At 61.6% G+C, this 26,586-nt stretch overlaps 1 protein-coding gene across 5 annotated transcripts in view; it reads right to left on the reverse strand.

Moving 5' to 3' along the window:
* Positions 1–10,926: 10,926 nt before the first annotated feature.
* Positions 10,927–26,586, reverse strand: part of ARHGEF10 (Rho guanine nucleotide exchange factor 10) — a 100,700-nt gene continuing 85,040 nt past the window's right edge. For all 5 annotated transcript variants that reach the window (XM_035700060.2, XM_025445662.3, XM_025445661.3 and 2 more), the window contains 4 exons: positions 24,610–24,752; positions 21,213–21,387; positions 15,790–15,912; positions 10,927–12,298 (listed from right to left, as the gene is read on the reverse strand). In XM_035700060.2, coding sequence (XP_035555953.1) covers positions 11,799–12,298; positions 15,790–15,912; positions 21,213–21,387; positions 24,610–24,752 — 941 coding nt within the window. In that variant the 3' untranslated portion in view covers positions 10,927–11,798. The remainder of the gene's footprint in view (positions 12,299–15,789; positions 15,913–21,212; positions 21,388–24,609; positions 24,753–26,586) is intronic.

Here is a 26,586-nt window from a genome sequence, read left to right on the forward strand (position 1 = left end):
CCGCACCCGGACGGCCCCCGCGGAGGCCCCGCTGCGCCCGCGAACATTGCGGGGACCCCCCCTCGGGCCTCTGCCGAAGGCCACACTCTTTGTGTCCAACTTCCCCGCCCCCTTGTCCTCCGGGGCCCCGCGGGCGATTCTGCGCTTGGACACGGTGCCCTGCTGACACGTTGGGGGGGCAGCCCTGCTCTCCTCCTTACAGATTCCCCAGTGAAAAAGCAAGAGGTTCCTGCGGCACCTCGTCCTCCGACCGCGGGGTGGCCCGGGGTGGGGGCGCAGGCCCTGCAGGGACCCCTGGGCTCCCGGGAAGGAAGGGAAGATGCTCTCCCTACCTCCAGCTGCCTCCTGCCCCCTTCAGCGCTGATTAACACTGGACCCCCCACGGTACGTGCTATTTTTAAAGATTTTGTGCAAAATAAGGTTGATTCGATTTCCATAGGCACAGAGAGCCTCAGACTTGACTTGGCTCAAATTTTGCACTTGACAGTCTTTGCCCGGCTACTGTGCCCTGGGCCTTTCGGATTTCAGGACCGTAGCTCAGGCTCTGAGAACATCCTTAAAGAATGGTTTTCAGGGATCCCCGGTGGCTCGGCGGTTTAGCACCTGCCCTTGGCCCAGGGCCCAATCCTGGATTCCCAGGATCGAGTCCCGTATCCGGCTCCCTGCATGGAGCCTGCTTCTCCCTCTGCCTGTGTCTCTGCCTCTCTCTCTCTCTCTGTGTGTGTGTCTCTCATGAATAAATAAAAAATAAAAAATCTTATTTCATTCACTTGCCAAGTAGAATACTTTACATCGGGGTTTGCCTCAGAGGAAGCAGAAACCAAACAAACTATTGGGAGATATATTCTTAAATTATCAGTTAACTCTCACAGAAACAGATCTTCTGGAGGCTGAAGCATTCCCGTCATGCTCCACTTTCATTATGTTCTATTTACTCCAAAAATATTCCAAAATCTACTGGGATCCTATTAGTGGATGTCTGTTTCCTTTACATGGAAACCGGGTCAGTAGCTCACCACCACTGACTCAACGTCGCTTGGAGTAGAGTTTAAGTTTATTTCGCCAGCGGGGCCTCCAGGCCTCACTCCCATTCTTCTCAAGAGGAACTTTAGGCTGAGCCACGGATTCGCGGCTTCCTCTGGCTCCCCTCCCACCTCCGTGGATTAGTGTCCAGTGGCCACGAAGCTTCCCCCAACCACGTGTGCTACTGCCAACGAAATACTGGCCCATCTTTTCTATCATTCTGCAGACTTCCAGAGGTCAGGTGGTGTCATACTTAACTTTTCTTTCCACTATACACTGCTTGCCGTAAAACAAATGAATTAACTTGAAATACTCATCCAACCCCTACACCATCTGGTAGATAAGGTGTGTGGGGGACCCCATCCATTTTCAGACTTTACATGTTTTATTCAAAAAGCATGTACTATGGTCCCAATATAGTGAATGGAAATTGCAGAGGAACAGTCCACGCATTTAATTAGTTCATTCATTCAAACTACGGGGACCTCCAGGGTTCCTGAAATAGAACGTGGGACGTGATGATACCGAGAAGAAGGACTTGTTTTAAACATTAAATAACGTCTATTTCAAGAAAACTTCAACAATAACGTCATTTAGTATTTGGATTTTCGGCAACCCCGAAGAAGCCGGCCAACATCACAGCGCAGGGCTGTGGAAAGCATGACTGAGCCTCCGAACTGTGCTGGGGAGGACGGTCTACGGCGCGGGGAACGCCGGGGCAAGGGGCCTGGGCTCCGCGCTTGAGGCACCGGGAACCCCACTTGGAAGCTGCACGAGGAAACGGAGAGCGCCCAGCTCCGGGGTTGAGCAGCTGGGGTGTCAAACAGCACTTCCGCTGTCTGCAAGCGACAATTTTGAACAGGACCGTTGGCCGCTCGTGCTCCGCTGTCCTCTTCGGTGAGTTGGGGGGGTACCGGCACCCTCCCACGGGATGGCCGGGTGATGCCTGCGTGCCCTGGCTGGCTCCACCCATCACTCCGGCCCCTGGGGTGACTGTGGACCGTCTCCAGTCTCCAGTTCTGTGCTGTCCCGGGTCGTGCGTCGTAGGCATGCAGGACACGCGGCTGCCAGCCAGACACTAGCGCTGCGCCCTGTTCGGATGTGAGATTGCGAGATACTGTTTGGGGTGCTGTTACCAGAAAGCAGATCTTTCCCCAAAACTTTTTTTTAAATTTAATTCAATTAGCCAACACCTATACACACCTAGTTTCCGATGGAGAGTTCAGTAATTCAGTGCGTGTAACTCCCAGCGCCCCTCCCATCCCGCGCCCTCCTTAATGCCCATCACCCAGTGACCCCGTCCCCTCACCCACCGCCCCTTCCACGGCCCCTTGTTCATTTCCCAGAGTTAGACTCTCTCATGTTGTGTCTCCCTCTCTGGTATTTCCCACTCATTTTCTCTCGTTTCCCCTTTAATCCCTTTCACTATTTCTTATCTTCCCCGTAGGAGTAGGACCATATGATGATTGCATCGTCCTTGTCCATCATCTGCCGACAGACTCCGAGGCCCCTCCACAGTGTGGCCGTTGTGGACGTTGCTGCTGTGGACACTGGGGTGCAGGTGCCCCTTCGGGTCACTGGGTTTGTATCTTTTCCCCAAAGCTTTTAATAGCCCCAAAGAGTTTACACGCTCCCACCTTCCAAAAAAACAGCAATTAAGCTCCAGTAGCTGTCAGGAATTGATCCAAGTGCTACAAAGTACTTTGAGTCTCTTGGCATGAAAAATTAATTAGAATATCTGCGTGCTGGTGTGGAAACAATATTCCCTGCTTCGTTTAAAAGTTCTGCCCACATGGTACGAGCGCGAAGCCACCGTCCCCGTAGGGCCGGCTCCCTGAGATCCGCCTTTCCCCAACTCGCCCCCGCCCCGGCTCGGATGGACTCTGGGTCCACTTTTGCTGCTTCTTACTAGGGTGAGGCTCTTTCCCCTCATTCCCGAGTTTTCTCAAGTATCTGGCTCGCCAGTGCCTGAGAGTTTTCCACTCAGAGTAGGTTCCCACGTACCCTGAAACAGCGTGGATGGTGGAGTGTGGGCCATGCACGGACACTGACCGTGTGCTCGTGATGTCACGGCCAGTCCCAGGTGTGAATGGACGACGGGGACCCGTCTTTCGAGTCTCCCAGACCCAGTTAGGGCCAGTGATTGTTGGGCCCACGGGACGATGAGGCCTCGTGGTCGGGAACCTCCCGCCGTCCTCCACCCCGGTCTGCCGGGGCTGGTGGCCCGGCCCTCACGAGGCCACAGGCCACCGGGAGGCAATAAACATGGCATTCGAGGTCATTCGTGCTGGTTCCCGTAACCCTTCTTTCAGAAAAGATAGACAAGTTTAATAGTCATTTTTAGATATTTTCAAGGTATGTGTCCGTCACGTCAGAGCAAGCTGCTTGCAATTAAATATGATTTCACGGAAATCCATGCCCCCCATGCATATGGACGTAGGCTTGTGCAGAACGCCTCGGGGCGGATGCACGCAGGCACCGCAGGGGCAGGGAATGCTCCTCTGCACTCGAGGAATCTCAGCTCTCAGCTGAACGTGACGCTCTCATTTCACGTGAGGCCCCAGACCACAGCTCTGTCGTTTCAAATGAACGAGCCCGATCTGCACAGTAAACCTCAAGGGGCTTTGTGAGCGCGAGAACCGCACTCCGCAGAACAGGAGTCACCGTGTCCAGCTGGCCTCATCCTCCCCCCTCATCCTCCCCTCATCCTCCCCCCTAGTTTCCACCCCAACCCCCCAAATGCTCTGTGCTGGGAGACAAAGGTCCGCCCTCGGAGCTTCACCTGCCGGCCCTGCGCCTCCTGGCACGTCCTGTGTCAGCCTGGCCGAGCCTCGCCCCCAGGCCCCACACCCGCAGCTCCGGGGACGGCAAGGGGAGCCGGGCCTCGTCCTTCTCCGTCACGCTGCTGTCACCGCACAAGCACACCAGCAACGGCGTACACGAAGTGCCACGTAAAACCGAACTCCAATCCAAATGCACCACTTACTGCCCTCACCACCGGCGGCAAAAATAGCAGGTTTTCAAGTTGTTTTTTTTTAACATAGCAAAGGTCTAATTAGTAAATCCTCAAAAGTGTAAACCAAGGACACTTCATCCAGAGCATCTGGGCGGCTCGGTCGGTGAAGCATCTGCCTTCGGCTCAGGTCATGATCTCGGGTCCTGGGATCGAGTCCCGCGTCCTCTCCCTGCGTCTGCTGCTCCTTCTGCTCCTCCCCGTGCTCATGCTCTCTCTCTCTCTCTCTCTCTCTGTCAAATAAAACTGTTTTATTTAAAAAAAGGCCACTTGGGGCACCTGGTGGCTCAGAGGTTAAGCATCTGCCCTCTGCTCAGGGCGTGATTCCCGGTCCCGGGATCGAGTCCCACCTCGGGCTCCCTGTATGGAGCCTGCTTCTCCCTCTGCCTGTGTCTCTGCCTCTCTCTCTGTGTCTCTCATGAATAAATAAATCTTGTAAAAAAAAATCTTGAAAAAAAAAAAGGGCACTTTACCCAGTTATCTGCAACTTAAAGGCTAAATTGTGCCCCCGCCCCCACCCGAGATATGTTGGAGTCCTAAGCCCCCGGCCCCCAAGGACGGGACCTGACGCGGAGACAGGGCATTTCTGAAGGTGGCCCACTTGCAACGAGGCCATGCGGGCCCCGGGGCAGCGTGCCGTGTCCCCACGGAGGCTCGTCACGGGTACGGCCAGGCTGAGGGAAGCAGTGGGCAGGCCCAGGTTAGGATGGTGGACGTGCCAGCGAGGGTGCCAGGGACGCGGGCGGAGGCCGGAGGCTTTGCGGGCCTCAGGTGGCGAAGCCCCGTGACACAGGGACCTCAGGCTGGTCTCCAGGCCGCGGGGGGCCGAGTCCCTGTGGTCCGCAGCCCCACGTGGTGCCTCAATCTGGCGGCCCCGGGGAGCTAACACAAGGGTTTTGTGTCTTCTCTGTGAAAACGGAGGCTTTCAGACTGTCTGCTGTGATGAATCAGGGCTGTTGTGTTTTCTTATTTTTCATTGCTTAGGGACTGGCCTTTTAAAAAAAATACAATAAAAATGAATTGGAAAAAAAAAAGTGAATTTAGAAACGACATGCAAAATACAAAGCCATTTCCTCAGTAGGGAGTTAAATGTGCCAACATCCATGCTGTCAAAACGCCCCCCGTTTGTGCACCAAGCCCCGCGCTCCGGGTCTGGCGGGTCTGGGGGGGCGGCCACGGCCCCAGCTGGACCCACCCCCCGCCCCCGGGCGCCGAGCCCGCGGCTCCAGGTCCCCGTCTGCCAACGCGTGAGCCCAGGACCCCAGCACCAGGAGGGCACGGCGACGACCCCCCGGCCCTCTTCCAGACAATGTCTTACTGTGGAATTAGGCAATTATTAGTTTGGGGGCGGAATGCTTGAAAATGGGCTCTAAAGTATTTCCAATAAACAGCCCACCAGGCAGGCACCCCAGCTCGCACGGGACAGGGCCCTCCCACGGCTCTCCGGGGTCCCGCGGGTGCCGGGAAACCTCTCCTGAAAACCACGAGCCTCAAACCTGGCCGGCCGCTGTGAACCCCCAGGGGGGAGGCCGCCCACCCCTTCCTCTTGGCCCCCACCCTCCACGCCCCTCGCTCTGTTCCACGCGGCAGGTGCAGGCAGCCGGGGGCAGGGGAAGGGCGGGAGCTGGGACTGGCCTCCACCCGTCCCCGCCGCGCCCGAGGGGTCTCTGCTTCCTGCGGCGTCTCCCCACCCCGGGCATCCTGGGGGGACACCTCTGGAGTCACTGGGCGGGGACCCCGGGGCAGCGCTCCCCCCTTTCCCCGCAGCGCCACCCTATTGGGCCAGTCCTTCCTGGAGACCACCCGTGGGTGCCAGTGACCCCCCACCCCGGAGCCTCCTGCAGCCGCCACGCTGGGTCTCGGGGTGAAATGTCCCTTCACCCAGGAGGCAGCATGACCGGGGGCCTCCCCACACCTGAGTCGCCAGTCCTTCTACCCCCCCAGGTCCCGAGAGCTCTCCCACCCGTGTGTGGCGCCCCTCTGGAGCCGGCTCTACCCCCAGCACCCCTGCCAGACTCTGCTGGGGGAGCCACCACCCCCCCTCACCTGCCCACAGGGTCTCCCGCAGGGACCAGCTCCCAGCAGGCCTGGCCCCTCGGCGGCCACCTCAGTCAGCCCCGCAGCAGGCACGGGGTGCAACCCCTGCTCCTTCTCCCTCTGGGGCTGGAAGGGAGGCAGCAGGTGGGTGCTGGGGGGGGGGTCCTGGCTGTGTCCTCACGCGGCAGAGAGTGAGCCCGGGGGTCCCCTCCTCGATAAGGCCACGAATCCCAGCCCAGCCCCACCTTCCTGACCTCATCTGCCCCTATTCGCCCCGCAAAGTCCCCTCTCCAAGTGCCACCTGTCTGGGGTTAGGGCTTCACCCAGAGGATTTGGGGCCAGACCTTCAGTGCAGAGCAGGCCCCACAGAGGAGGGGACAGGGCACAGCGGGCTCAGCGGTGCCATTTATTCCCCCTGGAATGTGTATCGTTTGCTCTTAAAACCGAAAAGAGAAAATACATGCGATGACATTGGATGAGTCTGTGAGGGGACGAGTTCCCGGGGCTGCGCTCAAGCCCGCGGCCCTAAGACCGGCTCTCGCCCCCTGCTCTCCAGCGGTCTCCTCTCCTCGGCCAGCAAGGCCTCACCCCTGCCCGCAGCTCCTCCCTCCCCGCCCACCTGCCCCCCCTCCCCTGCCACTGCCCCCGGGGGAGGGCACAGCGCCCCCGCCTGAGAACCCAGGCCCCACGTGGACAAGAATCCCACAGTCAGCCACGAGGAAAAAGTAAGTCCGCAATGATCTTTTTTTTTTGATAAGCAGAAAAAAATAAAAGTAACTCCTCCATTATGTACCCAGAACAGGGTGCCCGGAGCTGTCCCTCCACGTCGGGCACCGCACCCCACACCACGCCCCACAGGAGCTCGAGGGGTCGAGGGGTCACCTGCCAGCAGCGCGACCCACACACCTCGCCGCTGCTCATCACGCTCCTGTGTCCCCAGCCCCGTGAGCGACCCGAGGGAAGCAGGACCGCGGGGACCAGCACACGTGCCCTTGCCCCGAGCACCGCCTGGCACGAGGCCGCTCCAGATCGCCCACGGCCCACAGCCCACGCGCTCCGCGAGGCCCCCAGGATGTTGCGGTCTCGGGCAGGCGGCGGCACCGCGGGGAAAGCTGCCCCGTCGCAGAGAAGCTCCAGCTCTGGCCCTTCGTGTGTTGGCCCCACCATGCAGCCAGGCCCCAGACCCGCCGACCCCAGCCGCCCAGGAGCCCCAGCCAGCCCCCCTGCCCTACCCCGTACCCCCCCCACCCTGTCCCCCACTTCCCATCAGGTCCCCTCGGGCCGCCACGGTGGCCTCACCACACAGGGGGGCCTGGACGTCCTCCCGGAGCTGTGTCCGCAGGGCGTCTGCCGACAGCAAGACAGCTCCGAGACGCACAACCGGACGATGGGTCCCCGTGTGGAGCAAGCCAAGGTCACAGCCCTCACTCGACAGGTGGCAGGTGACAGGTGAGGTCAGCTGAGCTCCCCAGGCCGCTGCCTCCTGCCCCTGCCTGCACCTTCTCACGGGGACCCAGGGCTGGCCGCCTTCAGAGGAGGAACAGGGGACGTGGCCCCACTGCAGGTCCCCGGGGCAAGGGACTCACGGGGAACCCCGCAAGGCCCCGGGGCTGTGCTCAGCCAGGGCGGTGGGAGGCCAAGGGTTCTGCGAGGCGCCCTGCAAGGGTTAATCCCGAGCTCGAGGCCGCGGGAGCTGAAGCCAGGGCCCAGCAGAGGGGCGGCCCCGCCGGCTGTCGCTCGCTCTCGGTCTCTCGCTCTTGTTTTCCGCCTGAGCGAACATTGTCCACTCGGCCCCTCGCCGGTGAGCGCAGCCAGCACGGAGGAGGCAGTGCAGGCGCGGTGCGGGGTGCGGGGTGCGGGGTGCGGGGTGCGGGGTGCGGGGTGCGGGGTGCCGTGCGGGAGCGCCTCTGCCCCGAGTCAGCCCACACGGGCGGGGAGGGCGGTGACGTTCCACTGTCAGCGCAGGGAGGAGGCCGGAGGGTCCAGACACCCGCTGGGCCATCGCGGCTCGGGGCCAGGACGGCAGCCTGCACTGTCCTCCCTCGGACAGCCGGGTGTCCCGGGTAACGGAGTCGTAGGTCACTAGCGATGCCCGTACTCCCGAGTCCTTTATCCATAAAAATATCCAATTTTATGAAGCACTTTCCTGCACATAAAATCCAAAAGTTGCCAAAAATCTGCAAGTTCTTCCATGTCCCTTTTACGGTTCAGAAAACTGGCTAGAAATCATCCCACTTCCCTCAGGATCTAGGACACGCTTATCCGATTGAATTTAGAAAATACTGATGGACACGGGATGCTTGAGGGCACGATTCAGAAAATCAAATAAGAGGCACTGAGGGGGGCACTTGGGATGGGCACTGGGTGTTATGCTGTATGTTGGCAAATGGAACTCCGATAAAAAAAAATACTAAATATAATGATAATATAATAAATAATATAAAATAATAAATGAAATAATATAATAATAATAATAATAAAAGAGGACTCCATTTGCCGGAATCCCACTTTTCTGCCGCTTGTCAGAAACAGCCCAGCATGTGACCGCCCCTGACTCAGGGAAGGCTCGGCCGACCTGACCGCTGACCACAGGCTGTGCTGCGGCCAACCACTAAGGAGGACACCCCCCGGCCCAGCAAACCCACAGGCCTGGGTGCCCTGAACCAGAAGAGGCCCCGAGTCCCCAAAGGGCCTGAAAGGACCCTCTGCCGGCGGAGGGGCCTGGGGGCCTCGCCCGGGCTTCCGGACGTTGCCTCCCTGCGGGAACCCCGACCCCCCGCCCCGCCCCGCCCGAAGCAGGGCTGCAGAGGAAACCATGAGCTCAGGAAAATGCCTCCCAGAGTCTGAGACTGCAGAAAGGACTGTGCCCGGACCCAGGAGGCCCTGCAGGAGTCCGAGTGCATCAAGTCAGAACTGGGTCCGGGGGTGGGGGTGGGGGGCTCTGCAACACCTGTCAGCTCAGAGAGGGAGGGGGACCTGGTCCAGCCAGCCCTGACCTGGAGGTCAGGGGGTCAGGGGGCAGAGACAGGAGGAGGTGGGGTGTCCCCATCCAGGACGGAGTGGGAGGTGGTGCAGCGAGCGCCCCAGCAGAGCAGAGCCCTGTCAGGGCCCCCCCCCCCCCCCGTGCCTGCAGGCCTCCAGGGCAGCCCCCCACTCACTGGGGACCTGGTATCAGGGCCCAGGGCAAGCTCCTGGAGGGGTCCCGCTGAGGACCGTCAGGACGGTCTGCAGACTCCCCAGGACCCCCCAGTTCTCCAGGCTCGCGGTCCTGCCAGTGTGCGTGTGGCCCACCTGCTCCCCGACTCCGCCAGGGCTCCTCTCGCTTCCGGTCACCCCTCTCTGTGCCAAGTCGGCCCAGGGGGGCCCCACTCCCCATAGATAGGTTGGGGAGGCTCCTGCTGGGCCGATGTCTTGTTCACAGGTTCACAGGTAGGTGCGATGGAGGGCAGCGCAGGCCTGGGGCGGGGAGGCCTTGCGGGCTCCCAGGGGGTACGGGCCAGGCAGTTTGTCTGCCCACCCGGCTTCTCGCCCCAACTTTCCTCAGCAGCCCCTTATCTGCCGAGCTTCAGAGCTGGGCCAGCACCTCTGGACAGCTGCTGGAGCGGGTCCATCAGCTTGGGCCCTAGGCCAGGGGGGCAGGGGCCCGAGGGGAGCAGGGGGCCCAAGGGGGCCTGACAGCATGTGGGGAGCGGGACCCGAAGGGACAGGGTGGCCGAGGGGAGCAGTGGGCACGAGGGAGGCGGGGGCCCGAGGGGGGCTGGGAGCACGTGGGGAGCAGGACCCCAAGGGGCCGGGAGGGCTCGAGGGAGGCTGGGGGCTCTAAGGAGTGGGGGGCTGAGGGGGGCAGGGGGCGGGGGTGGCTGATCAGAGCAAGTGGCTGGAGTCCCCAGGAGTCGGGACAGCACCCCTGGCATCACTTGGGCTGGCATCTGTGGCCTCCCCTGGGGCACACTTCCCGTGCACAGCTCTGGTCCACACTCACCTGCACCTGTGGGTCGACACCGCAGGTCCCAGGATGCCACTGGGGTGCCAGGGGCCAACCCCACGCGGAGGCACATGGACCCCAGCTCAGGCCTCCTGGGCCCCGGAGCGGTGATGGCTGCTGCCCCAGGGCGTGTGAGGAGCCGGAGGGGCCGGAGGGGCCGCAGCGTCCCCCAAGGCAGGCCGGCGAGTCCCAGGCACTATGCGCTCACCAGCTCTCAGGGCGCAGGAGGCGGCGCACGGGGCTCCCGGGCGGTGGGGACGGGAGACAATTACGGCCCCAAAGGGAAGGCCCTTGCTGCGTGGAGCCCAACAGGCCCTGCAAGGCTTCGGGCACGTGAGTATGATACGTGGCATCGTGGGAGGTTTTCCTAAATACATCAGTATTACACATGCAAACCTCAACCGTTACTTTTTTTTTATTGACACAGGAAAACTTGCTATTTTTGAGTTTTTGGAGATATCGATCAAGACCAAAAATCTCTGAGTATCAAGGTTTAAATAGAACACACATCAGGGCACTTCTGTTTTATTTGGCCCACGAAAAGGCCAAGAAACGCCACTGTTTACTGGGCACAAATATCAGGATGTTTGGTCTACAACAGGCACTTCTCTTCATAACTGACATTAAATTCATTCAACTCAGGACGTCACTCAAAGCTCAAACTGCCAAGTACGTGAGTCTCAGTTTCTCAGCACCTACCTCCAATCACGCGTGCTTTTCCACGCACTCGGACAGTCTCCGGGATTCACACCTCTCAAGCCAGCAGGTGGGGGGGGGGGGGGGGGGCAGCGGACCAGCCCTGAACTCACCAGAACCTAAGGCCCTCCTTCGTGTTTTGTGGACAAAAAAAAAAAGGCAATCCGGGTACTGTATTTTTAAATAAAAACTTTATTTATGACTTAAGGTAGCAGCTAACAATTTGAGAAAGCTTCAGGAGATATTACTTTCACGTGGGGGTACATGTGCACCTTGGAGAATATTTGGCCAAGTCATAAAGTTAGCATTCTTATCTGTAAAGTGCTGAGGAGCTTACTTCCGGTGACGCCCGCATTAACGTTTGTAAACCACTCGGTAAGTACAACACGATACATAAACCCACGTGGAGCGTCGGGGACTCACGCTCACCCGCACACCCCGAGACGCCCGCGGGCCCCGGGGCACCTGCGGGACACCCAGCACGCAGGCAGCTGTGCGGCCTGAGTCCCACGGCTGGCCGCCCGCAGCCCCGGCGAGCACCATGAAGGGGCCGCCCAGCACACCTGGGAGACGTGGGCTTTCCAGCACGGGCACCCATACCACTTGACGTGAGGAGGAAGGATTTTGGCGTGGACGCTGGAGTCTACGCACAGGTGAAGGGGTGAGCATTTTGGTTCGAAGCAAACGTTATTTGTGAAACGTTACAGATCGTTTGGTTCCCTAAAACATTAACTGTTAATTTTTAATAGAAAAAAAATATATAAAAACACTACTTTGTTAAAATATACACACAGCACACCCCGCACGTTGGACATCCCAGCTCACTGCAGAAAGCGGAGCCTGTCATGTGCGGACCGGCCCCCTTTGCCACCACGAGCTCTACTCGGGAATCTGAAGACACGCGGGAGAAGTAAAGGCGGCGGCTCTGAGCCGAGGGAGACGTCCTAAGAACGGTCAAGGCATCTCCGTGCTACCGAGTGCGCCGGACTCCCCGCAAGCCCGCAGGTACCAGGACGCCAGGCGGCCCGACGGCTTTGCCTGGGCTCACGCGGTCAGCAGCGGCACCTGCCACACCATGACGGAGGCGGCCAGCTCCTCGGGCCGCTGCTGCCGGGCCCTCCGGCTCACCCTGCGGTGGCCCTGGCCCCCGCACACCACCAGCACCGAGCTGGCCTTCGCCCTCCTGGCCCGTCGCCCTCTGCCCGGCAGGACGCTGGGCAGCCGCAGGAGATCGTAGACGACGCTCTCCTCCGACCTGGGCTCCAGGGAGCCCGAGCCCTGCGACGGCGTCAGGGACCCGGACGACGACGAGACCTCACTCCTGTGTGTCCCGGCCCCCAGCGAGGCGCCCAGCCAGACGGCGTCCGGGCTGCCCTGACTCGGGCCCTCGCTGGGGGGCACGTCCTTCTGCTCTTCCTCCTGGGGGTCCGCACAGGCTGGCGGGCTGTCCGTGGGCTTGTCCTTGTCCGTCTTGAGGGCAGCGGTGGCCATGACCAGGAACTTGACGGGCCCGTTGTGCGCGTGGTAGGAGACCATGCCTCTTCCTGAGCAGGGATCAGTCGGCAACGGCCGCATGCAACAGACGGAATCACAGAGAAATCAACAGGCACCCCCCTCTCTCGTCCGAGCCACCCCAACCCCCGTGGAACTCCGATACCAGGCACAGCGTCAAGTGAGGAGAGCTGCCCGGCCGCGCACTCTCAAGGACTTGCAGCGGATCCACGGAAACATCCGCAGCGAGGGTCTGAGATCCTGATGCCCACATGGGCCCCGCAGAGCACCGCCGCCCTGCGCCCCGTAAGGGGCCTCCCTGCCCACTCCCTGCAGACAGGGACCTAAGTCTTGACTGAAAAATTAAATGCTGGAAATGGGTTGGTTTTAGGCACAAGAGGTTTAAAGGGCCAGTAGCTTCTTGCCATGTCTCAGTACCAGAGGGTTCCATGGCTTAGAATGAGCTCCCTCCATGGTTTTAATTAACCTGAGGATTGATCAATCACTCATCCATCCATCCATGCATCTACCTTTTATCATCTATCATCTGTCATTGATCATTGACTATCATCTATCTACCTACCATCCATCCATCCATCCATCCGTCCGTCCATCCACCCGTCCATCTGTCCACCCGTCCATCCATCCGTCCATCCGTCCACCCGTCCGTCCATCCGTCCATCCATCCGTCCATCTATCCACCCATCTGTCCATCCATCTATCCATCCACCCATCCATCCCTCCATCCACCCATCCATCCCTCCGTCCATCATCCACCCATCCGTCCATCCATCTATCCCTCCACCCACCCATCCATCCATCCACCCATCCGTCCACCCGTCCATCCATCCGTCCACCCATCCGTCCATCCATCTATCCATCCATCTATCCATCCATCCACCCATCCATCTATCCATCCATCCACCCATCCGTCCATCCATCCGTCCATCCACCCATCCATCCACCCATCCATCCCTCTACCCATCCACCCATCCGTCCATCCATCCGTCCATCCACCCATCCATCCACCCATCCATCCCTCTACCCATCCATCCATCCGTCCACCCATCCGTCCATCCATCCGTCCATCCACCCATCCATCCACCCATCCATCCCTCTACCCATCCACCCATCCGTCCATCCATCTATCCATCCATCTATCCATCCATCCACCCATCCATCTATCCATCCATCCACCCATCCGTCCATCCATCCGTCCATCCACCCATCCATCCACCCATCCATCCCTCTACCCATCCACCCATCCGTCCATCCATCCGTCCATCCACCCATCCATCCACCCATCCATCCCTCTACCCATCCATCCATCCGTCCACCCATCCGTCCATCCATCCGTCCATCCACCCATCCATCCACCCATCCATCCCTCTACCCATCCATCCCTCTACCCATCCATCCATCCGTCCACCCATCCATCCATCCATCCGTCCATCCATCCACCCATCCGTCCATCCATCTGTCCACCCATCCGTCCATCCACCCATCCACCCATCCATCCATCCATCTATCCATCCATCCACCCACCCATCTATCCATCTATCCATCCATCCATCCATCCATCCATCCATCCATCCCTCCAGCTATCTAGGGGGGATTTAAGAGCGATGTGAATTTAATCTTAAAATCCTTACCTAACCCAAGAGCACATGTCAGAAACCACCCAGAGGTCTCTTCTGAAACATCCATTACTCCCCCTCCCCGAGTGCCCTGGCCCCATGTTGTCGGGGGACCACAGTGTCCAGGCTTTCAACTGCTTCACAGGTGAGGCAACAGGGACATGGGAAGTGTGTGCCCTTCTAACCAGATGCTTTAGGGCTGACACGGGCCTGAGCCCTCCCTTCATCCCACCTTGGCCAAAGCAGATCAAATTACAGGATTCTTTAGCCGGGCGCAAGGCGAGCTGCTGTTCCCCCGTTCCCCCGGGCAGGGCTGAAAACAGCAGGTGCTGGTGGGAACCCCGGGGGTGGGAAGGCTCAGACACCAGTGCAGGAGGTGTCACCGACCTGACAACCTGAGGACACCTCTCCCTGCCACCTAGGGAAGGAGAGCACGTGCGTACCTACACACCCGGCTCCACGCCTGACGTGCACCTCAGACGCCATCAGGCCGGTTCGAGCAGGGACATTTCATGCAACATGAAGAGCTGCAAACAGCTCGTAAACATGCAGGTAAGACACATGATGATGAGGGCACGCGTGAGCCGCGGAGGAGAGTTAAGCACGATCGTGGGGGGAAGGGGCACCTTGGGTCAGGGTGACACCCCAGTCCCGCACCAGTTGCAGGTGGGCGTGACCCCTTCACCACCACGGAGCCTGCGCACATCCATTCCACGCAATGTTGTGTGTGTGCAAAATATAGATCATAAGAAAAACAGAAAACAGGAGACGAATGAACAAAACTGGGATCCTTAGCCCTACAGGTGGGTCATTTCTGTGAAGCACAGACCTGTTCATGACAGGAGTCCCATGAAACGTCCTAGAGTTGTCATTAGGAAGAAACTGCGGAAACAGAACCTCATAAACATCCTGGTGAGTTTCCCATAAATCTTTTTCTCCGAGATTTTTTTTCCCACGTGGCTGATACCATGTAATCAACATTAAATTTAAGACCCTGGGCAGCCCGAGTGGCTTGGCAGTTGAGCACCTGCCTTCGGCCCAGGGCATGACCCCGGGGTCCTGGGATCGAGTCCCACATCGGGCTCCCCACGGGGAGCCTGCTTCTCCCTCTGCCTGTGTCTCTGCCCCTCTCTGTGGATCTCTCATGAATAAATAAATAAATAAAATATTTTAAAAAAATAAAATTTGAGATCCTGGTTTTCCTTATAGACTTGACACTGCTCTGTGATCACTCAAACATCACCTGCACCAGCTCATTATGTTCTAAAACCCACTACAGCCTTTTCTTACACATCTCTTCACCCCTGATTTTGAAGTCGTGTCCTATTTTGTGCTACGGAAAACCGAATGCCGTGTCAAGTATCTCTATTTGCATCTTGCTTTGTTCATGGACTTGGCTGCTTCGCCAGGCAGATTTCTCAACTGAAAAATCCTGAATCCAGACACAAGAGCGTTTTCAGGCTTAGGATCCAAAATGCCAAGCTGTGTCCCGAAGAGACTGCGCCCGTTTGAACTCCTACCAACATTGCAGAAAAAGGGCACCGCAGCTTGTTTGGATGCTGAGCTTCCTTCTTTGCGGTGTGAAGCATAAAAAGCATCCACGCCATTGAGCAAGACCGTATGTAAATGACGGAGAGTAATAGGTAGCGACTGAGGTGACATGAAAACACATTCCTGGGGTAAAATTCTCCCTGGGCCCCAAGAAGCAGAAAAATAAAAGAAAGAACTGAGGATGCAAATGAACAGACTCAGACTACAGAGTATGCGAAAAGGGAAAAAAGCCCAAATAACTGACGCCGTTTAAGCAGCTCCCGGGACACGAAAGCGCGACGGAGACCGCGGGGCTTCTGGAGGCCGGAGGGCGGGACGGGGCCGGGAGGCACAGGCACGCAGCCGCGACCACTCACCAGTCACTTTGGGGATGCCCTGCAGCCGGGGCACGGGCAAGGCCACCACGATGCCCACGCTGGTGCCCACCATCAGCAAGCCGTGGCAGACGAGCAGGCTGGTCACGGACAGGCGCTGGTGCCCTGGAGAGAGAGGGGAGGGGAGCGGGCTCTGGTCTCGGCAGCGGCACCGCGCGGGGGCAGGCACCGGGCGCCCGGCCTGGAAATGCCACGGCCTGCAGGTGGGGCGCTCGCCGGGCCCCCAGGCCTCAACCATGCGCTGTGCCCACGACCGCGGCAGGGAGAGAGGAGGGCCGGGCGCCGCTTCCATCCTGGGCACCCAGGTGGTGGCCACGCCCTCCGGGAGAGCGGCCCCTGCACCCCGCGCCCCAGCAGGTGGCTTCCCGCGGCCCCGGGCTCGGTGCGGGCAGCGGCCTGGGCAACGCTCACAGGACACAGCGCAGCCGGAAAGGCCTTCCCAGCTCTGGCTGCTCCTGCGCTTGGTCTGACGGCGAAGGCCCTGCGGTGCCGCCCCACGGGGGGCTCCCGGGCGGGATCCCGGCCTCCAGGATGTTCAGGGGCTCCCAGCCTTCCCTGTGGGCTGTCAGGCCAGGCATACATGAGAACGGTCCAGCCTGCCCGCGGCCCCGAGGGTCGGTGTGCTCTCCTCCCCGCAGGCCTGACGGCTACTCTGCACGTCTGCGGCCCACCTGCAGCTCACCTTGCTGAAAACACATGCAGACGGGCCAACACCGAGGCCACAGGGAGAGCGACACGGCCGCTCTTACGACTTCCCTTGCGATGGCAAAAAACAAACAAACAAAAAAACACCCAGAAACCCTCCAAAACCTCAAACTAAACCTACATAAACAAAAAGATTCAGTTTTGTCTGTCAGTGTAGACTCACGTGCTGGTTGAAAGCTAACGGGGTTTCTGTTCCCCAGAAGCCTGTTCGGGGGACTGGGTTTGGAGCTGGGCGGGCGCTGCGTGCGACTCTGTTTGGGGTCAAATACGTGTAAAGCTATAGGGACACGTGCGCAGGCAGTTTCTGAAGTGGATGAAACCAACTCCCACCCCGACTACCAAGTGGGATGGGAGCTGCCGGGAGGCTCGCCTCTGTGCTCGTGCTGGACACCTCGACGGGCGACGGACGCGGCCCCGAGCCTCAGAGCGTGGTCGGCACCCGGTGGGGCTGCTGCTGGTGGGCCCCGGCCAGCCCCGAGCCCTGACGACGCCAGGCCCCTCCCTCGGCTTTGCTGATTCACAGCTGGTCCCGACTCCGCTCCCATCTGCTCAACTTCCTCTTGATGTGGTCCACGCACGTCCTTTCTAAAGTTACACTGATTTTTTTTAAAAAACCTCATTTGGCCTTTCTATGCGGCGAGGTCTCTCCTGGGAGGCAAGGTGCCCACGCGGTGGGGACACGGAGGGGCTGGCTTACCACGACCTTTCACAACTTTTCTGCCAAAATATTCTCCCTTGGACCTTCCGGACAAAGCAGGAAAGCCCACGTCACAGGGGAAGCAGCTGCACTGCTCACGACCCACAGGCAGCAGGTCCGTGCGACGTCTTTGCAGGGAACCCTGCGCCTTCTAACCCGGAGTCTGCTCCACGGGGTCCGCGTGCTCCTGACCAGCGGCTCCCCGTCGCCTGCCAGATGGTGTGAAGTGGGACGCGGTCTGTGCCGAGGAGCGTGGGCGCGAGGGTCCGCAGCACTGAACTGTGAGCAGGAGGCGCCGCCCTGCGGGCGCTGCACCGACGTCCTGGAGCACGGCTCAAGCCCCGGCAGCAGCACCGACTCCACGGAGCGACTTCGGGGAAGGGCCTGAGTCACAGCCTCGATTTCACCCCTGACGTCTGCTCCTCCTGCCTGGGGAGGCTTCACCTTCAGAAGGCCCCGGAATCTCGCCGGCCAGCGACAGCGCCAGAGGCTGCCTCCCGTGCCCACTACACGCAGGACACGGCCCTCGGGAGGCTGGCGCCGCGACACGTGCAGGACGCGGTGTCCACATGAGCCGCCGGGCCGTCCCCAGCAGTGCCCGTGAGCGACAGCCCAGCACCCCCCGCCCAGGCGCCTCTGCATGCGAGAGACACGCGCCACGACTTCTGGGGGAAAGTGGGGTGCACCAGGGCCCGTCGCTGGGGACCCGGCCCGAGGCTGAGACGGCTGCTACGACGGAAGGGGAGGCGTGACAGATGCCACCTGGCCCTGAGCGGAGCTAAATCCCACTCGCACGCCCACCCTCCCCCTAGGCTGTTCAGCTGCAGGGGCGATGACCTCCGAGGGGAGCGGGAGACACAGGTCTGGTGTAAAACACCCCCACGCGCTGGAGCACAGAGGCAAGGGATTCGGGGGGACGGGGTCAGCGACAGGTGTGTCGGCCTTGGAGAGAGACTGGCGTGAAGACCGGGCAGGGGAACCCGGCAGCGGGGGCGGTGCTGTGACCGGGAGGCCGCGCTCGGGGACTCGCTGCACCCCCGCTAGGCCCCGCCAGGGCCCATGTGGCCGTGACCGGCACTCGCAGAGCCATGCAGCTGCACAAACACGGGAGCCGTGGGCTGGAGGCTGAAACCACCACGAAGAGGGCGTGAGAATGGAAGGAGGGCGGTGTGGACGAGGGGGCAGGGCCGGGCGGACGGCGGCCCTGGGGGTGCTGGCCTCTGGGGGTCCGGACCCGCCACGACCCGCCGCGACCTCGGGGAGCGAGCGTGAGGTGACAGCGGGTCGGGGCTCCCAGCACCGCCCCCGGGACGGGCCCAGTGTCATGCCCTCCGTGACGCAGAGCCCGGCGCCAGCACCTGCCCTACCAGCACGTGTGCAAGAGAGAGGCCGTCGCAGCCCCAGCGCAGCTCCCGTGTGCTCACAGGCCCAGGGCGGCCGCGGGCCACTTGGCTGCCAACCCGGACCTTACGCAACCGGGTCTCCTCACAGCACAGAAGCGCCTGCGTTCTCCAAGGAGACACTTGTCAGAGTCACGCCTGCGCTGTCTCCTCGCCACACGCACACGCGGGCACACACGGCCACGAGGTGGAGAGTGTGCGCCTTCACGTGGGCCGCACGCCTGCAGCGGTTTGTGTGTCAAACAGCAGAGGAACAGCTCTCGGCCTCACCCAGCCCCGACGTTGGCCTGTTTCCCGCTGCCTGGTCCCCCCGCCCCCGTCCCCAACTCCACGGTCCTCCCCTGATCCAGGCTCTCTAGACCCGACCCCAAACCACCCTGCTTCCCCCGCATCCACGGTGACTATTCCTCTAGCGCCTTCTGCCTAAGCCACGGCACCTTCACCACGTTCCAGCCACCAGCCACCGACCTGCCAGCAACCAGCCACCAGCTGCCCAACAAGCACCAACCGATCGACACCAACACCAGCGCGAGACCTCCCGCTGACACCACCAGTCTCGCCACTTTTAAACGCACACGCGTACACACAGGCTACCCGGTCGGAACAGAACTCGCGTCGCACGTGTGAGACTGACCACTCGCTCCACGGCCCGCGGGGCAGGGGCCCCGACCGTTCTAAGAGGTTTTCTCCATGCTCATGCGCTTACAGGACGCAGACGCTGCCGAACACGTGCGGTCGATCACGAGGCAACCTGACCGGGGCGCCTGGCGCCGTTGGCTACGGGCTCCGCCAAGCCGAAGTCCAGACTCAATCTCTGCCGCGAAGCTCCTCCCTCACACGCCCACACACGCCCCACACTAAACCCACGGCTCTCATCTGCACAGTCACACCTCACACATGCACACGCCCACACGGGTGTCCACACGCTCTCACACGCCCACACACCCCCATGCACACAGCTGCACCCCGCAGGTGCATGCACACGTGTGCACACAGGCACACACCTGCTCTCAGGCCACGTGCTTGGCCGTCCCCCACCTGCCCCTCCTCCCCTGGGCCCCCCGCCTAGCCCCCCACCACCTGGCCACCCTTCCCCTACCTGCCTCCACTGCCTGGCCCCCCCCACCTGCCCCCCGTGCCTGGCCCTTCCTCCCCTGGGCCCCCCTGCCTAGCCCCCCCACCTGGCCCTTCCTCCCCTGGCCATCCCCCACCTGGCCCCCCCCCCGCCTACTCCCCCCCACCTCATCCCAGCCCCCTGGATATCTGCGCACTGCAGGGCTCCCTCTGACTCTGCAGCCTCCTCTCACCTCCTCAGGGTGGGGCCTGATTCTGACCTGTCACCCTCTGCCCCGTCCCTGTCCCTCACCGCCCACCGGGTGATGATCTCCCCAACTACACCCCTTTCCTGACTCCTCGGCCACGTGCCACATGCTCCTCCCAACTTCCTACGGGGCCGCTCTGCTCCGCAGCACCACGTGCAACGTTACAGGGCTTTTGTGGCCCCACAACCCAGGCCCTGAGGCTCAGACTTCCCGGCCCTCCTTCCCCCTAATCGGTTGTGCCCCAGGCCACTGCTTCTCTGGGCCAGAGCGGGTCCCCACGGACCCTCCCTCCGTCCCCTGCGGGCTGCTCCTTGCACACTCTCGGCCACAACCCCGCTGGCCTCTTCCCCTCTGCCCCTCAGCTCCTGCATAGCAGCCACCTGCTTACACGCGTCCAGCCGTGTGCCCACACGCATCGGTGACATGCTCACACGTACCCCTCCGTGCACGCACACACCAGCCACGTGCCACACACATGCAGCAGCCACACGCTTACACGTGATGTACGTGCGCTAACTACACGCTTATGCACACCGGACACATGAGTACATTCGAGCTACAAGGTCACACGCACCAGCTACACGAGGTACCGGCCGCGGGACCACACGCTACCTACGCACATATACACGTCATCAACACGCTTATAAATACCGGGCGCTTGCTGATACCCACTGCCTGCCCGCTTACGCACAAGGTAACCACGTGCTTATGCATACGCGGCAGACGTGCCACACGCGTGCGTAGGTGCACACCAGCTACGTGCTCACACGCGACAGCCACGCACATTCACACGCTAGATCCATGCGTCCACCCGCACTAGCTCACGCACACACGCCAGCTACGCACCCACCAGCTACAAGCAACACGGCAGCTCCGTGCACGCACACGAGCTACCCGCACACGCAGCAGCCACCTGCCGCTCCCGCAGTCCCGCTTCTCTGCTCGTCTTCTCCCCCGCCAGGGCCTCCTTCCTGCTCTGGGCCTGGCGGGCTCGGCCATGAGGCTGCCCCTCTGGCTCCCGGGAGCCCGCTCTGCCCCGCTGCTCTTCCTTCTCTCTGCTCTTCAGCTCGAGCCCCCGCTCCCAGGGCCCGGTCTCATCAGCTTTAAGTACGAGAAACGTCCACGGTCAAGGGTTTCCGACTCTAAGAACGGGGCCTTACCCGGGCCTGAGCTAACGCAGGATGCACTTCTGTGCCCTCGCCCCGAGGGGGCCGTGCCTGCGCTCCGTGCCCCCCTGACGCCCTCTCCTCCCCGGGACCCGCCCCGTCCGGGTCTGATCACCTGGGAGCATGTGGTGGACGGGGGTGGCTACGTTGATGTCCTGAAGATGCTTGAGCGTCTCGGTGTGGAAGAGGCGAAGCGTGGACCCGGAGGTGAAGGCGAGCCAGATCCCCACGCCAGCGATGACCATGTGAGACACGACCATGCCTTCCTCCTGGTGGGCCTCCAGCTGGCTCTGCGGAGGTCAAGGGACGCGGTCAACGGGGTCTGGGGGCACCGGAGCCTGGACCCGGCGTCGGAGCAGCTGCCCCCAGCCCCAAGCCGCGACTCAGACGCCGGGTCACACGGCTGAACCGGCCACGGGCGTCCAGCGGGCACCCCAGAGCAGCTCGCTGTGACCCAGGGACCCACAGCGAGGGCGCTGCACACGGAAACCAGACACCCGAGCAGTCAGCCCACCCGTTACGGTTCCCCAGCAGGTGCAAGTGCTTCCTGGAGCCTGACGGCATCTGTGGGACCCACGTGGGCGCACACGCAGCCCCCAAGAGCCCGCTGGAAGGCCTGCCCACCGTGGAGGCGGGGTCCCTGGGCCTGGCAGGCTGCCCAGAGCAGGAAGGCGAGGGAGGGCCTCCGGGGCACGTGGGGGAAGGTCCGGGAACGCAAAGCTCCACAGGCGGGAGGCCAGCAGGGCCCTGGGACTCGGGTTCCCCAAAGCCCGCTCTGCCTGTCCCCACCGCCCTGAGCGCTCCTGGGCCGCCCGCAGGTCTCTGGGTCCCCGCCCACCCCGGCCGAGTCCCCAAAGGCTCCTGCTACTCCCGTGGGACCAGGCCTTTCCTTCCAGAGCTTCCGGCCGACTCTGCCCCGTGTGCCCCGCTCACCCTGGCGAGCGGCTCTGAGGCCCCATGAGAGGGGCCAGCCCCGGACAGGGGGTGGGCCAGCCCTGGGCAGGGGCTGGCCCCGCCTGACAGCTGTGGAGAAGGGGCACGGGGGGACGCCCGGAGGATCAGCTGCAAGATGGGCATCCACGGATGCCTCCTCTACGCGGAGGGCTTCCTCCTCTGAGCTCGGGGCTGTGCAGAGCTGAGGACATGCCGTGCCTACGCCCACAGAGGGGGGCGCCGGGCTAAACCCCGCACCCGCAGCCCGCGTGACACACCACGAGCTGAGCCGACGGTGAGCACGTCCATCAGCGGCGGGCGGCCCAGACCGCCCCCCACAGCTGCCACCGGGACACGCGAGGCTCTACCCTCCGGTTGGGCTTCTCAGGGAAGAAGTTCTGTTTTTCTCTTCCAGGCACAGGCTTCCCAGGACGAGGCCTGCAGGAAGCGGATGGGCAACCCCCACGCCGCATGTCCACCCATGGGGCTGACAGATGGGGCCGGGGGAGGACGGGGCGCCCGATGCACAGCCCTGCATGCGCCCCCTTGCCCCGCGAGGACAGGCCGGCACTGCCTGCCATGACCACTGCCCGCCAAGACTGCCGCCCGTGCCACAGCCGCTCCCCACGGGCCACGCGGTCACCGCTCCCTGGAAAACGGCCTCGGGGAGGCAGGGCAGTGCCATGGGGAGCACGGGAAGGACCTCCCAGTGCTCCCCGAGTGTCAGGCAGCACAGCCGCGGTGTCTCCTCCCCAACAGGTTTCTGGCCCTTGATGAATCCAGCAGGCGGGGGTGGGGCCCAGAGCCGGCTTTCTAGAACGTTCCCAGGAGCTGCAGCTGGGCGCGTCCACCTTCCACTGCTTCTTATTTCCCTGTTGGTCCTCCAGTCCCATCATGTGCCTCCGTGACAAGCGCCCCGAAGGCCGCAGGAGCGCTCTGCGCGGGGTCACTGCCCGGGACCGCGGGGGCTGCGCCTTCTGCACCTCACGGTGGGTGGTGCGTGTCTGCGCGGCCACCTCACTCCTCCTCCTCCTCCTCGTGGGTGGTCTCTGGCAGCTCCCCCTGGGCGGCTGGTCGTGACCCTGGGGAACGCGGCCCTGTGACACCCGCTGCACGGTAAGATCCCTCAGGGGCTCAGCATCGCACTTGGCGAAGAGGGGGTCCCGGCTGGAAAGGACACGCGCGGCCCTCCACGGACGCCTCCAGCAGGCCGCTGCGAGTGGGTGACCCGGGGACATTACTCCAAGCTCCTCGGTACCGAGCGTGAGGTGCCCTCTGGGTGCACCTGCACCAACCTCACCTCCCGCCTCGCCGTGGTCCTGGCGCACACACCCTCCCCCCACGAGGCACCACGCCTGCCTTCTCGGGATGCCCGCTCTGCCCGGCCGGCCTCCTGCGGCTCTGCCCTCCGTGCTCATGGCATCGAGGCCGCGACTCTCCTCGTCCTGCCACCTGCCCCAAGGCACGGCCGCGGCTGGCTCTCGCCGGCTTTAGGAGGCAGGGCTAGGCCGGACGCAGAGAGGCACTTCCAGGGCCAGGTGCGGACACGCTTGTCAGTCCGACAGGAAGTGCAGACCCCGCGCGTGCAGGGGAGGCACCTGGTGACGCCCCTCGGCCTCCCCCGCGGTCAGCCGCCCGCGACCCCGTGACGGTGCTCCCGGGCGCAAGGCTGACGTCCCACCTTCTGCGAGCACAGACCAGGCCAAGTGCGTCCCAACAGCTTTCACGCGCGTGTCCCTGCGTGTGCTGCCAACGGCCCCAGGCCCTACCCGCTGACCCGCTGCTGCTCCTCCGTGGAGTCCCCAGGACGGAGCCTCAGAGCCCACAGAGACCACTTTACTGCGCGGGTGGAGGTCGAGGCAACCCGGGCTCCAACTCACCGCCCCAGCTCAGGAAACAGCTCTATCGCCTGAGCTTGCTCAGAGGGCAGGGGACAGAGGGTCGCGGGCGGCGGGGCTCCGCGAGGACACGACTCTGGGTCGCAGGCGGGCGAAACGCCTCCACCTGTCACTTACAAACCTTTCTCTACAAGCACACGCACGCTCACCGAACACGAACAGGAAAGTTCTAAGACTTTACGAAATTCATTGTTCCCTTTGTTACGGCAACTTCTAAGCCTGTGTCCCGACAGGAGATCCGCCCCCGCAAAGTAAAGAGAACGTCCTCCGGCTTTCGAATTTGGGATTCTGTGTAAGCTTTAAGAATCACCTCCACCCGGGAGGTCTGGAAGGGTGAGGACGCGGAGCCCGAGGCAGCCCTGCGGCCCCCACGGCCGGCCGTCTCCCGACCCTTCCTGCACTGACCGAGGGCCGCTGGACCCCGGGCCCCGAAGACGCCCTCGTTCACACTGGGCACGTGTTCATTGGAGCGCGTCTGTGGGACTGGCAGGAAAGCACCAGCAATTCCCCGAGGGACGTGGCCGCACAGTCAGCGGACTCATCTAGGGCGTCTTGTCATCCGCAGACAAGCCGGGGCAGCCTCCTCGGGGCAGGCGGGGGCATCCCCTACAGGCCGGGCGTTCCCGACCGCCAGCCTCGGGGGGCAAGTGGGGCAGCACCGCGCTCATTAAGGCGACTCACCTCTATCGCGTGGGTCTCGGTGCTGACGGTGAACACCTGGCCTCCGGAAGCCGCCCATAACATGTCCTCCGCCATCACCAGGCTGCGAACCGGCAAGACGCCTAATTTTATCACTTTCTGAGGTTCGGAATTCCAGGATCCATCTTAAAAAAATATATATTTTAGTTTCAGTTATCCACGCACACGGATCGGGGGAAAGGACCAGACATCATTTCATCCAGGTCCTTTGGGGGGGGGGGGTAGGTCTACACCCAACGTGGGCTGGAACTCCTGCCCGGGGTCAAGACTCACAAACCAACCAGGCGCCCCACGACCATTCTGACAAGCACGCTGCCACCGGCAAGTCCGACGCGCACGCCTGGTCCCGGGCGCCATCTCCACGAAGGATCTAGCCCAGTGAGGGAGACGGAGCCGCGTTCCCGTCCCACCCAGCGCGTGGGTGGCCCACGCGGCCCAGCCCAAGCCTCAGCTCTCTCCTCCGTGACCTGGGGGTGATGCCGCCCCGTGCCCCCGAGGCTGCCGTGGGAGCGCGAGGAGTGACGAGGCGGTCGGGCCGCTCAGCACAGCAGAAGTCCCACCATCTACCGCCACCCCACACGACATGACGGCCGTAGCCAGGGGTCTGCGTCCGACCCTGCGCCTGCGTCCACCTCCGAGACGCCTTCTAGCTACTGTCCCGTCGGGACCGACCACGTCACCCCTGGATTAAAGTCAGAACTGAGGCAGGAGGCTTTCCTCCCATCTCAGGAGCTCGCTCCGTTCCTGAAGCTCATGCGGTGAGGAAACACTTCGGTTGAAACTATCTTCAGAGACCTACGGACGAGGGTCGTCGCGCTTTAAAGGACATGTGAGTCAACCAGTGCCGGGATGGCAATGAACGATACTTACAGGAAGACTTAACGTACGTTTTCAAGGTGACTGTGTAATTACCCTGCGAAACACTAAAACACATTCTTCGATTTTCAAGGTGACCGTTAATTAAGCCACCACACCTAAAAACAGCGAACTCGGAGTCGGCCGATGCCTCCGACCGAGTCCACTGAAGCGCTCTGCTCGAGGAGACGGGAACGCCTCGGCTGAGAACCCAGTGCCGCTTCCACGCTCCGTATCTGGACCTTTTCATCCAAACCCTGTTTATGACGAACCGTCTTAGGCTGAGGCGCGCGGATGCCAAGAGGCAACCAGGTAAGGTCTGGGGTTCGAGGCGCGTTGAAGTTAGGGCTCAGCTGCAGGTGGAGGGTTTCTAGCTGCAGCTGCAGGACAATCACCGGTTCCCACGGACACCGACCTGCCATCCACTTGTAGACCTGCACTGGACCTGGTATCGAGGTGTGGTCACACGTGCACACGCTCACAGGCGGCCACATACAGTCACACGTGCACGCATGCACAGCCACACATGCATATATATGCAGGCACACATGCGGTGGCACAGGCACATGTGCACACAGATGTGTACATACATGTAGTCACATGCGCACAATGTAGAAGGACAAGCAGCCACACATGTGTGCAGTCACGTGAACACATACAAGCGGTCACATGTGCACACACACACAGTAACAGGTGCACAAGTGGTCACAGGTACATGCACAGTCACACGTGCACAGTCACAGGTGCATGCATGCACGCAGTCACATGTGCATAAGCAGTCACGTGCACACACACATGCAGTCACACGTGCAATCACAGGTGCACACGCGTGCAGTCACACGTGCACATACAGTCACATACACAGTCACAGGTGCACGCATGCAGTCACACGTGCACAAGCAGTCATGTGCACACGCACAGTCACACATGCACAGTCACGTGCACACATGCACAAGCAGTCACGTGCACAAGCCGTCACAGGTGCATGCATGCACGCAGTCACAGGTGCAGTCACAGGTGCACACACAAGCACACAGGCCTCTGCATCAGGGACTCACAGTCCTAGAGGCTCTGCACCTCCACATCCGACGGGATCACAGGGGT

This window comes from Canis lupus, chromosome 16 (assembly GCF_003254725.2).
Source record: "Canis lupus dingo isolate Sandy chromosome 16, ASM325472v2, whole genome shotgun sequence".
Lineage (NCBI taxonomy): Eukaryota > Metazoa > Chordata > Mammalia > Carnivora > Canidae > Canis > Canis lupus.